General features: G+C 40.5%; 1 protein-coding gene across 2 annotated transcripts in view; it reads right to left on the minus strand.

The window, feature by feature from the left end:
* Positions 1 to 13374, minus strand: part of TMEM131 (transmembrane protein 131) — a 172928-nt gene that overhangs the window by 91843 nt on the left and 67711 nt on the right. For both annotated transcript variants that reach the window (XM_062209925.1, XM_062209926.1), the window contains exons 3-4: positions 13157 to 13197; positions 1404 to 1472 (exon numbers count right to left, since the gene is read on the minus strand). In XM_062209925.1, coding sequence (XP_062065909.1) covers positions 1404 to 1472; positions 13157 to 13197 — 110 coding nt within the window. The remainder of the gene's footprint in view (positions 1 to 1403; positions 1473 to 13156; positions 13198 to 13374) is intronic.

Raw genomic sequence — 13374 nt, forward strand, 5'->3', positions numbered from 1 at the left:
CAACCCAGCTCTGGCTATTGCAGGAACTTAGGGAGTGAACCAGTGGGTGAAAGATCTCTCTCTGTCTCTCCCTCTTTCTCTCTGTAACTCTGCCTTTCAAATTAATAAGCAAATCTTGGGGCCGACACTGTGGTGCAGCCTGAAGCCCTGGCCTGAAGCGCCGGCACTCTACATGGGCACCAGTTTGAGACCTAGCTGCTCCATTTTCGAACCAGCTCTCTTCTTTGGCCTAGGAAAACAGTAGAAGATGGCCCAAGTCCTTGGGCCCCTGCACCCACGTGGGAGACCCTGAAGAAGCTCCCGGCTCCTGGCTTCGGATCAGTGCAGCTCTGGCCCTTGCGGCCAATTGGGGAGTGAACCAGCAGATGGAAGACCTCTCTCTGCCTCTCCTCTCTGTGTAAGTCTTTCAAATAAATCAATAAATCTTTAAAAAAATTAGCAAATCTTAAGAAAAAATATGCACAGAATATTATGTTTAAAAAGCAAGTTATAAGGTATGTTGAGGAAACAGTGCCTATGTTTCTGTAATTCAGTAAAATATAAATGCATACAGAAAGGACAAAAATCTCTAATTTAACATTCCTAGGTGGCTCGGTTTTAGTAACTTTTTACTTTCTTCTTTGCGGAGTGTACGACAAGGGACATTTTCTTGCAATACAGCAACCAAACACCAGTGACTTCTATGGTGCTGGTCTAACAACCAGCAGCCTAGAACAGGAATCCCTCCCTAGCCGTTGAGGCTCCAGGTACGGAGTCTGAGGGAGGGGATGTCAATAACCCCTGAATCTACAGGTAAAGCATGGCTTGTATGTGTAATTCTGTATGTGTGAAGAAGAAAAGGGAGGGTCCAGTCTCTGTCCACTCCTGATGGAGACAGGACTAAAATCATCAGTCCACGAGTCAAGCTTGACCGCATCCCAATTTCTCTCACTTGGGGAGTAGGATATCACTCAAGAGACTGAGGGCCATACTTTGGAACAGGAAATTCCAGTCTCAATTTAGGTACTCTATGTATGTGAAAACTTCTTGATCTCAGAATCAAACCTGCAGAACTCCCTCAAAACACAAATAATAAAATGAAAAGCAGTTGGGTGTAACTTTTGAAGCAATCCCCAGAAAATAATTCCTGCTAAGTCCTTCAGGGTTAGAATACTCACTACTTTACATTAGACGTCTTGACACTGTGTACTGATCTACTCTACTTCTACCCTATGCAAATGGGGCAGAAGAGAGAAGAGAGAAAATGTCACAGACATTACTCAATGCCACTCTCAGAGAAACAGAAATCTTAAAAAAAAAAAAAAAAAAAAAAAAAAAACCACACAGGCAAAAGGCAGGACATAGGTGTATAAAATATTTATAATAATTAAACGGGAAAATACAACTGAAAAATTTTAACTTACTGTTCATGGAAATCCAGCATTGGTGGCTCAAATCGTATGGGCCTGCAATTCCCCCGGTACAGAGATATACTGCAAGTAAAAGAAAAACGGTAAGAAGCAATTCTTCAAAATAAATATTTCCCCAAACTGCAGTGTCAGACACTTGACTTTTTGTCATGAGGAAGTATTTTTAAGAAAGTAAGGACTCCAATTTCCAGTTGTATTGGGGATGTGCCTTACTTTTTTTGTTTTTCATTAGAGAAAACCAATAAATAGCTTTATGTTTTTAAAAATGAAAAGTAGGGGCTGACGCTGTGGTGTAATGGGCTAAGCTTCTGCCTGCAGTGCCAGCATCTCATATAGGCATCAGTTCAAGAAGTCCCAGTCATTCTTCTTCTGATCCAGCTCTCTGCTATGGCCTGGGAAAGAAGTGGAAGCTGGCCCAATGCTTGGGCCCCTGCACCCACATGGGAGACCTAGAGGAAGCTCCCAGCTACTGGCTTCCAACTGGCCCAGTTCTGGCCATTTGTGGAGTGAGCCAGCAGATGGAAGACCTTTCTCTCTGTCTCTCCCTCTCTGTCTGTAGCTCTACCTCTCAAATAAATAAATAAATAATTTTTTTTTTTTTAATTTACCAGACAGGTGGAGTTATAGACAGTAAGAGAGAAAGAAAGGTCTTCCTTCCGTTGGTTCACTCCCCAAATGGCTGCACCGATCTGAAGCCAGTAGCCAGGTGCTTCCTCCTGGTCTCCCATGCGGGTGCAGGGGCCCAAGCACTTGGGCCATCCTCCACTGCCCTCCCGGGCCACAGCAGAGAGCTGGACTGGAAGAGGAGCAACCGGTACTAGAACTCAGCACCCATATGGGATGCCAGTGCCGTAGGCGGAGGATTAACCAAGTGAGCCACAGCGCCGGCCCTAAATAAAATCTTAAAAAAAAGAAGAAAAAAGAAAAGCAAAAGTGGGAGTATTTTTCCTATTTAAAAGTATGTGAAAATAAGAAACATTCAACTATACTGAATGATGATGTTTATTTGGTTAATATCATTGATAACAATATACTCTAATATGTTCCCTTACATCTGATACACTTATGATGAATACTTAAAAATATAACAATAGGTATTTGGCAGATAATACATGGAGACAGAAATCACAATCACATGTAATTAGAGCAGCAAAGGACTAAAAAAATAGGAATTTTGGGACAGAAATTTCCGAGAACTGAAGTATCTATTTATTCCAAGATTTTGGAACACAGTGATCTATGATATTCTGGTCAGAATATTAGAGTATCACTTCTAACTATCCCATTTCATACCAGAGCTTCTCAATAAAACAGAATTCTGAATAGCAAACTCAGACATCATCACGACCTAATACTGATGTGAAGTATAATGACCTTTTGGAGGGAATGGGTTCATATACTTAAGACATTTGTTTATATACTGGGAAGGTCAGGAATTCAGTTAGCCACTAAAATTCCAAAATAGTACATTTTGATCTATTTTAAGAAATGATGTTAGAGCACTCCCCATTTTGTGAGGCTACTTTATTTCCATCACCACTGCAATTTACAAGAACACAGCTTCCAAATAATATGGTAACTTCACTCAGAAGATATAGGAAATACATGGGAAATAGATAAGGACATTCACAATATACAGGAAACTTGGCGTTATTTCAGTTCCATAAAGAGGAAACAGTCTGAGTGGTACAATCAAGTTAGTGTATCCTGTACTGCTTGATAATACCTCTACCTATGTGGAACAGAAAAGGTGACAAACACAAAAAAGGAAGAAAACACCAAATGTGATATTTTACACAAAACTAAAAAAGGCACAGTCCTTGCAATGCAGCTGCCACCCACAGCAAGAGGTACAGAATCTACGCCTTCTTGCTTTCGGCCCTTTGTAGAGATGAATCATATGGTTCTTTTAATACACGATGCTGAGTTTTAACAGTAAAGAACCCAAACTTAAAGAAACTCTTATTCAGGGGCTGGCACTGTGGCATAACAGGTAAAGCTGCCACCTGCAGTGCCGACATCCCATATGGGTGATGGTTCAAGTCCCAGCTGCTCCACTTCTGATCTAGCTCTCTGCTATGGCCTGGGAAAGCAGTGGGAGATGGGACTTGGGCCCGTGCATCCATGTGGGAGGCCCAGAAGAAGCTCCTGCCTTTAGATCGACGCAGCTCTGGCTGTTGTGGCCATCTGGAGAGGGAACAAGCGTATAAAAGACCTCTCTAACTCTGCCTTTCAAATAAGTAAATAAAATTTTTTAAAATATAATCTTATTCAAATCAAGAAAAAATGAGGGAATTAAAAAGTTGGTGAAAAATGGAATTAAAAGAAAGTTCATTTTGGTGTGAAAATCTTAAGATCCATGCAGTTTTCTCATAATATGCATCTTCCCTGAACTTTTTGAAGACTCTTCATACACCTGGACTTCAAAATATTTTTGCAAAGTAAGCTTATCTTTTAATTAGATTTTCTAGGAACTTCACAATTCATAAAATAATCATTACTTCACATATATAAACACGGACTGTGTCAGATCAAGATATGGGTACTTGTCTTTGCCGTGTCAGATGTTCTATTCTGCAAGTTGTGATGGAAATGTCTGAAGTGGCCATGCAGGGAAAGAGCGCACACTCATTCACTCAACCTCAATGTCCTGCACACATACTTTATGCCAGCCACTGTCTAGAGGCTGGGGCGACAGAACAAAGTGCCTGCTCTCATGGCACTAACATCTCAGTGGGGAGGACAAAAGTAGGCTCTGTTAGGTGATGGCGTGTGATGTGGTAGAGCAGAGAAAGCCTCTCTCAGGAGAGACACTGGAACTGAGGCCTGAATGGTGGAAAACCGGGAAAGAAAGTAGGAATGTACTTGGCAAGCTGAGACCAGAAGGCAGGGAAGAAGGAGCAGGAGTCGGTTTCTGGGTCAGATGCCCTTGTAGCAGCTAGCATTCTCGTGTTAACAAAAAGCCTCTCTACAGTGTGTGAAGCAAGGAAGTAACATGATCTGACGCATTTAGAAAATGTGAACCCAGGCTTCCCTGAAGAACAGGTTGCCGGAGCAGAGAGGAAGCAGAGAGGTCCTGCAGGGATTCAGGCAATAGAGGCGAGGAGAGCTATGGTCTACGGTGACGGCGAGGGAGTGCTATATATTAATGTTAGCCGTCACAAAACACACCGAACGCCGACATAAGGGAAAGGGTTTATTGGGGAACACCCAAGAGACCAGAGTGAAGGGGCAGCGAGGGGCAAGAGAGAAAGAGAAGAGGGGAAGTGAGAGAGGAGAGGAGGCTAGAGAGAGTGAGCAGGAGAGAAGAACCAAGAGAGCAGAGAGAAGCCAAGAGAAGAACCGAGAGAGAAGAGCCAAGAGAGCTCGCGTTCAGGAACAGGCCCTTTTAAAACTTTGCCTGAGGGTGGGCAAGGAAACAGGAGCAGCAAATCCCATTAGCATGGGGGTGGAGCTTGACCACAGAGGTTGGGCCTTGTGGCCACCTGGCTAAAACTGCGCCAGTTTCCTAACAGGGAGAGTGGTGAGAAGTGGCTGCTTCCTGACTGTATCTGGAAGCTACAGACTACAGAATGATTAGGGACAGTGAGAGAAAAGGCAGGAATCACACCTTAGTTAGTCTAAGAGTTTGGATACTCAGTTGTAACATGGTAGAGATGGGTTGGATGCAGGGAGAGGCAGATGGGAAGATGTTCAAGAGTGTTATTGTGCAGTTAAATTTGAGATACACTATTTAGAAGGAGGTATTACATAAATGACTAGATATAAATGAACACTGCTTAAGTTTAACATTGTAATGGTTTTCACATAATGGGCTTACGTTCAGTCGCCTTGTAAGTCTAACAGTTTATCTACATTCTCTCAAGATGTTCCACTGTTGCCACAGATGCTGTCAAACTGAAGAAATGGAATGCTCACTGTAGAAGGTCATCTGTGAGTTGCACAGTTCCATTTCTTTCAAAGTCTTTTGATTCTGTTTCTCTTTTCTTAACGCCCTGTGCTAAGACTTCCTGTAAAATGCTCTACAGAAGTGGTGCTCAGCAATTCTTACTCTGATACTGAGGAAATAATTCATAAAAGATGATTCCCTCATAAAAAAATACATGTTTTCAACACAGCAGTGGACTTTTGCCCAAAACCAGTTCACCATTTATGTGAGCCGTCAACACCAGCGGACACAGCTATGATCTTGTTCAACAGAATCAGTGCAGCTACAGAGCAGTCAGCCATGCAGACTACGGAAATGGTTGCTGCCACACGTAGAAAGGGCACGACATGGGTTAGTGCTTTTTTAACAGAAAACAAATGTTTGCAAATACATGGTGTTGAAAAATAAATTGAGGAAGAAACCATGAAAAACAGTACCTTTTTCCCATTTCAATGCAAGGACATATTACAATACAGGCTTCCCTGCTTTCTACAGTGATTTTATCTATTCTGAAGTTGCAGTTCAGTCATTTGCTTACAATTTTCACTTAAAGGGTGATGTGTGGAGAAATCCTGAAGGGAATGTTTTATGCTGTGTGGCGAACTGCAGGTCAAAGTTGGGTAGGCAATCCCAAAACCCAAATACAGAGGGCCTTCCTGGTGCTCCAGAAGTTTGTTTTAGCTAGGAAACTTAAAAGTTTTGTCCCTATGATCCAACTACCACCTAAGCAAAAGGTACTCTTTGGCCACTTTTTCTTAAAGAGTGGTTTGGGGCTTACCTGCATTTTAAACAGCTAGAATGCGTGTGTAAATGCACACGACAGGGCCCCGTTTCCAGAATCTGATTCCTTACATCTAGTACAGAGCCCAGAAACCTCTATTTTTAAGCACATTTCCCGTTTGGAAACTATTATCTTGCAACTGATCCACAAACAAGCACTACAACCACAAATTCATAGGGGCATGCAGGAAGAAGTACCTCAACAAGTTAAACTTTCAGTCACCAACAGTTTATAGTTATTAGCTAAATAAACAGAGACTTAAGAGAAATGAGCAGAACTTCTATATATTTTTCTCCAAAAAATACATTTTAGTTTTAATTTGCATTTCCCTAATGCTAATAATTAAAATTATGTATCATAATTGGATAATTTTTTAGATTTGATTTTTAAAAATTTAACAGACACGAAAATTGCATGTGTATATGGAATGCCATCTGATTTATCAATACATGTACACATTGTATAATGTATAGTCAGGGTAAACAAAGCTATCTTTTCAAGCATTTATATTTTCTTTATGGTGAAACCATTCAAACTTCTTTTACTTTTCTTTTAAGATGGGTATCCCTTTTAACAAAGGTCTATTCAAAGTTTTTAAACTGGAATGTTTACCTCATTACTAAGTCAAAAAACTTCATATAGTCTAGATATATGTACTGCAAACATTTTCTCTAACTGGAACATTTAGCTTATTACTAAGTCATAAAAAAATTTCATATATTCTAGGTATATGTACTGCAAATATTTTCTCTACATCCTGGACTTACCTTTCCCTTTTTTTTTTTTTTTCTTGACAGGCAGAGTGGACAGTGAGAGAGAGAGACAGAGAGAAAGGTCTTCCTTTTGCCGTTGGTTCACCCTCCAATGGCCACCACGGTTGGTGCGCTGTGGCCGGTGCACTGTGGCCAGCGCACCGCGCTGATCTGAAGGCAGGAGCCAGGTGCTTCTCCTGGTCTCCCATGGGGCGCAGGGCCCAAGCACTTGGGCCATCCTCCACTGCACTCCTGGGCCACAGCAGAGAGCTGGCCTGGAAGAGGGGCAACCGGGACAGAATCCGGCGCCCCGACCGGGACTAGAACCCAGTGTGCCGGCGCCGCAAGGCGGAGGATTAGCCTAGTGAGCCGCGGCGCCGGCCTCCTTTCCATATTTTTAATGGTATCTTTTGAAGGGTACAAGTTTTTAACTTTGATAAAGTCCGATTTCACTTCTTGTATGATATACATTTTTGGTATCTTAAGAAAAGTGTATCTAAGTTGCAAATATTTCTACCAAAAGACTTCTACTTTATTCTAAAAGTATTACACCTTTAGCTTTTACATATATGCCTGTTTATTATTCATTTAAAGCTAACTTTGGTGTATAGTATGAGTTAAGAATTAAAAATTCATTTTGTTTTTCATTTCTAGGTATGTTTCCAGTAGATCTAACATTTGTTCAAAAAGACTACCCTTGTGCCACTGAATGATCTTGGCACATTCTGTCAAAGGGTTTGAAACTGGGTCTTCAAAACAGATGTTAAGTCCTCCAAATTGCAGCTGTTTTTCCAGTCTTGCTTGGGCTATTCTAGGTGCTGAATATTTCTATATAAATTTGAAAATCAGCCTGTCAATTTCTACAAAAGTATCTGTTGGTATTTTAACTGGAACTGTCCTTAATCTAAAACCATCTGGGGAGAATGTTGATTTTCCAATCTATGAACAGTTTCTCAATATATCTAGGATTCCTTTAACTATTTGCTACAATACGTTCTAGTTTTAAGAGTAAAGGTCTCAAGACATTTTTGTTACATTTATTCCAATTTGTAATATTTTCTGATGCTATTGTAAATGGCATTTTTTCTATAACACTTTACTTCTGTAATTGTTATGGAGGAACTGAAGTTATTTCTAATTATTACGTACCCCTCAATCTTACTGAATTCATTTATTAGTTCTCATCAGTTGTTTAGTACCCCTAAGATTTTCTATGTCCAAAATCACACTGTTTATAGCCAAAATCCTTTCTCCCCTTCTTCCTTTCCAATCAGGGACCTCTGAGTTCCGTGTCTTGCCGTACGTAACACATCAAGAACAACACTGAACAGAAGTGATCGAAGTAGGTATCTCTGCCCCTTTCCCAGTCTTAGCACTCAATCTTCTGGCAACAAGTGCTATGTTAGCTGTTATTTTTCCACATGTACTCTTTATCAGGTTGGCAAAATAGTTTTCCACTCCTACTTTGTTATCTATACATTTTAAATTACAAATGCTGAATTTTATCATATGTTCTCTCTACACCTATTCATGTTTTTATGTAGGGTTTTAAAGAAGAAAAGGTATACTGATTTTCAAATGTTAATCAGTCTTTCTTATATTCCTATGTTAAGTCCTTTTTGGTCATGATTATTATCCCTAATATATTTCATAAATTCAATTTGTTAATATTTTGCTAAGGATTTCTGCATATATATTTGTAAGTGATATAGGCTCCAGTTTTCTTGTAATACTTGCAAATGGCATCTCATGAAATTTGTGGAGAAGGATACCATCCTCTTTTCTTTGTGTACAACTAGTATATTTCTCTATTAGGTGCCTGATAGAACTTATCAATAAAATCGTAACAGACAGTTAGCCCTATTCATAAGCTGAAAAAGAGAAACTAAGACTGCACTATGACAGCTTTTCTCACCTATCAGATTGGCGAAAGTTCAGAAGTCTAACAAAATCCGTAGGAAAGGCTGTGAGAAACAGTCTCTCCTTCTAGTAGATGGAAGGTAGGCAAACTGGCTCAGTTATTTTGAAGGATAATTTGCGACAACTAACACACACACATGTTTTTGACTCACCAATTCTACTTCTAGGAATTTATACCAAACATACACTAACTGCCTACTTATCTACTTGCTTCATAAATAAAATTGTACCTATTCATGGTGAAAAATATACCTTAAAATATATAACGGACTGTGGAATGGCTAAATCTAGCTAACTAACATTCATTACCTCACAAATTATCATTTTTTAATGGTGAAAACATTTAAAATCTAGGCAATTTTCAAGATTACAATACATTAACTACAGTCATCATGCTGGTACAATAGATCACTTGAACTCGCTCTTCCTAACTAAATGAGATTTAGTGTCTTGTGACTGTTATCTCCTCAACCCTGACACCCTCAACACTCTGCTCCTACGGGTCAAGTTTTTTTAGGTTTCACAGCAACTGAGATCATGTGATATTTATCATTCTGTGCCAGACTCATTTCATTAACATCATTTCCTCCAGTATCCATAACATTCACCTATGCAAATGACAGGACTTCCGTTTTATGGTTGCATAGCATTCCATCGTATACACATATCACATTCTCTTTACCCATTTGTCTGCTGATGGGACATTTGGTTGATTCCATACTCTGGCTATTGTGAAAATGCTGCAATGGAAGTATATATATCTCTTGGACACACTGATTTCATTTCCTTTGGGGATATATACTTAGCTGTAGGATTGCTAATTCAAATAATAGCTCTCTTTTTGATTTCTTGAGGAAACTCCACACAGCTTTATTAATTTATATTTCCACCAACAATGTACCAGGCTCTCCTTTTCCCCACAGCCTCACTAACAGTCATTACTTCTTGTCTTTTTGTTGTTATTTTAACAGATGTGAGGTGATATTTCATTGTGGTTTTAACCTGAATTTCTCTGATGAGCATCACTAATATAGCTGTTGGTTATTTCTATACATACACTTTCAATACCACAAATTACATCTGCACTTATCTTTTGACTCAGCAGTATGCGTTATGGGAATTTACCCTAAAGATAATCCTCAAAATACACAGTTACATATATAGGGGGTTATTCTTTAAAGCACTGTGGGCAAAAGCAAAATGTTAGAAAGCAAAATGCTCAAATGAATGAAGGACAATAGGTTAATATAAAGTGGAGATAAAAATCTCAAATTTTATATGCATAAAATATCAAGTTTTATATGCATAAAATGGTCATAAAAATCTCAAATGAAATACACACGTTATTTCAATGTACATAACCACTACGGAGGGGGGGTGGAGGAGAGGATGCAAGGAAAGGGGAAGCAAGGGGAACGATGAAGAACACCAAAGCCCCTGTCAATTAGGAACACAGTATTTTGATGATACGTCCTTAGACAGGAGAGGAAGGACCAAATGAAGGAAGGATTCTAGACAAACGCTCTACTGTAATTAGTAGGTCCGTTTTTCATGATGCTATGGGTTAATGATTCTGAAACTAATTTATCCATATTCTAGAATTAGGCAAATCATACAGATACTGCAAACAGGAGCCAGGTTTCTCATTGTTGGAGAATAGACAGAAACAATGAAGGGAAGGACAGATAAAAAGAATACTGTTTTTGTATTAAAACTGGAGGTATCAGTAACAACACGGTTTTTTATATAAATGCATGTTTATGTGTGTATAGACAGTAAATATGTACGTATATGTCAACACTTTTTCCCAACTCTTTCACTTAAGAAGGCTGAAGATAATGACACCTCGTTAGCAATGAGATCCCCCACACCCAAGGCAAGTACACAGGGCACACGAGTCATAGTTTCCAAGTATCATCCTCCACTACAAGGCAGCAGGCGTCCTCACTGAAATGAACTCTTTCAGGGTAGGGGAAGGAAATGACAAGATAAGCCTGGAACAAGTGCCATAAAGTACCAAAGGGCCCAATGAGTGACAGGGCATGTAAAGACACACAACAGATACAAGTACATGTGATTTTTGACAGCAATGAAAATGATCGTAAAATAACTGGAGAAAAGTGAACTCTGACCTTTACTCCCCAGCTTACTTCTATTAGAATGTCAACTAACAAAAGTAGAATGAGGAGATTAAAAAACTATCACTAGAGTAGTAACTGTTAATCAAGATACTACAACTAGTCAGAGAAGATATTTATATAGTCTCAAAGTACTTCTCTAAAGATACTTAGGAATTACAAAACAAAGAATAGACAGCAAGTACTTATAGGCTCAATGGAGAAGGAAACAAACTTCTGTAATATCTGTGTCAAAAAAAGCATAAACTGAATCAAATCACAAGGAAATACTAGAAAATCCAAACTGGGGTAGTCTATAAAATAGGTAGCCTCTACTCTTCAAACATGTCAAAGTTAGATAAAACAGACAAATAAGTTGTTCCACATTGAAGCAGATCCTAAAGAAACATGAAAATTAAATGTGAGGGCTTGAGCTCTGGGCCAAAAAAAATTTTTTTTAAATAAAGGCCATTAATGGGACAATTGACAAAGTTCAAAGAATGTTTATGGATTAAGTAATAGTTGGGGCCGGCACTGTGGCTCAGTGAGCTAAGCTGCTGCTTGTAGTACTGGCAGGCATCCCATGTTGTGGCCCCAGCTCCAATCCTGGCAGTTCCACTTCCTATCCAGCTCCCTGCTAATGTATCTAGAGGACGGCCCAGGAGCTTGGACCCCTGCCACTCACATGGGAGACCTAGATGTAGCTCTGGGCTCCTTGCTTAAGCCTGGACCAGCCCTGGCTTTTGCAGCCATTTGTGGAGTAAAACCAGCAGATGGAAGATTTCTCTGTCCCTCTCCCTATCACTTTGCCTTTCAAAGAAATAAATATATCTACAGAGTACTTAAGAAAATTTGTGGGAAAATGGAGTCAAAAGTTTATTTTGGTGAAAAAATTTTGAAATCTATACATGGCATTTTAAAAACAGCCATTTTCCATGAACTTTTTTGAAGACTGTACAAGCGATGACAGAATAAAACATTCTTCTAAAAATACACGCTGTAAAATAATTGGATTTTTAAACCTGTGAAATGGGCTCCCTATCTGAGAACACCAGTGATATTAGTGCCATCATCCCAGTGTTACCCAAGAGCATTTACTACAACAGGTCCTAGGGGCTTGACCAGTTATTCCTGGCATCACTCTTCTAAGCTATTGTACCTTCAAAGCTAAACTCATTTAAATCTATGGGGGATGGGGTAAGAGAGTCTTAGCTGACAGAACACGAAACACTGCTGGAAGGATAGGTCAGACAGTTTGCACTTGCCCTCAGGTGCCACGCAGTCTCTCACGGGACATGGGAAGGCAATGAGGCCAGCATCTCCTTTTACCCTGCCTCACTAACTCTGTGAGAAGGCACCAAAAAACCAGAAATGAGGGGTGGGGAGTAGAGAAAGTGTCTTCAAATCCACACACATGTATGTGTTCTCATCATTCTGGAGGTGTAACACCTCTACCCTAGTTATCACAGGGAGGCTGTGTTGAAACAGGGTCTTTGAGGGGGCCGGTGCCATGGCTCACTTGGTTAATCCTCTGCCTGTGGCGCCAGCATCCCATATGAGTGCTGGGTTCTAGTCCTGGTTGCTCCTCTTCCAGGCCAGCTCTCTGCTGTGGCCTGGGAAGGCAGTGGAGGATGGCCCAAGTGCTTGGGCCCTGCATCCGCATAGGAGACCAGGAGGAAGCACCTGGCTCCTGGCTTCGGATCGGCACAGCACGCTGGCCATAGCGACCATTTGTTGGGGTGAACCAACAGAAGGAAGACCTTTCTCTCTCTCTCACTGTCTAAATCTGCCTGTCAAATTAAAAAAAAGAAAGAAAGAAAAGGAAAAAAGAAAAGAAACAGGGGTCTTTGAGTCACAAGACTGGGTTCCACGGCTCCAAGCCTCTCTGGGAGTCTGCAGGCAGCCCTGGTAACTGAGGGAGGGCAGCAAAGGTCAGTCTGTAAAAGGCAGGGAGAGCCACGAGGGAAATGCCACGGCCACTCCTCCTCCACGGCAAGGGGCGCTCTGGTGCCGAGGACGAGCCCCCAGCATTTGCAGGGGAGGCATGCCACACACTGCACCACAAGCAAATTCAGAATTAAACTGGGTTGCCATACACAATATGTGGAAATATGTTTTACAGTGTGACATACAATTTGCTGTTCCCTCTTTACCAAAAATGTTTAGGGGAAAGAAAGGGGGGGAACCACAGGAATCCCCCAGAAGGAACTGAAAGAATGTGAACATCTTACCAAATCCGTAAGCCTTACCTTTTCTGTTGATATGAGCTGAGTCCAAGTGTTGTCTCAGTCTGTAAAAGGAAGAAGATGATGATGAAAACACTACAAGTAATTTTTACACTACAGACATATACGATATCCAAAGTATTCTACTGTACTTTCAAACTTGGATCTTAAACCCACTTGGCTTTTCAGGCTAAACCTGTTCTCAAAATCATATGAACTGACTGGTCACACCATACAATTTA

This window comes from Lepus europaeus, chromosome 13 (assembly GCF_033115175.1).
Source record: "Lepus europaeus isolate LE1 chromosome 13, mLepTim1.pri, whole genome shotgun sequence".
Classification (NCBI taxonomy): Eukaryota; Metazoa; Chordata; class Mammalia; order Lagomorpha; family Leporidae; genus Lepus; species Lepus europaeus.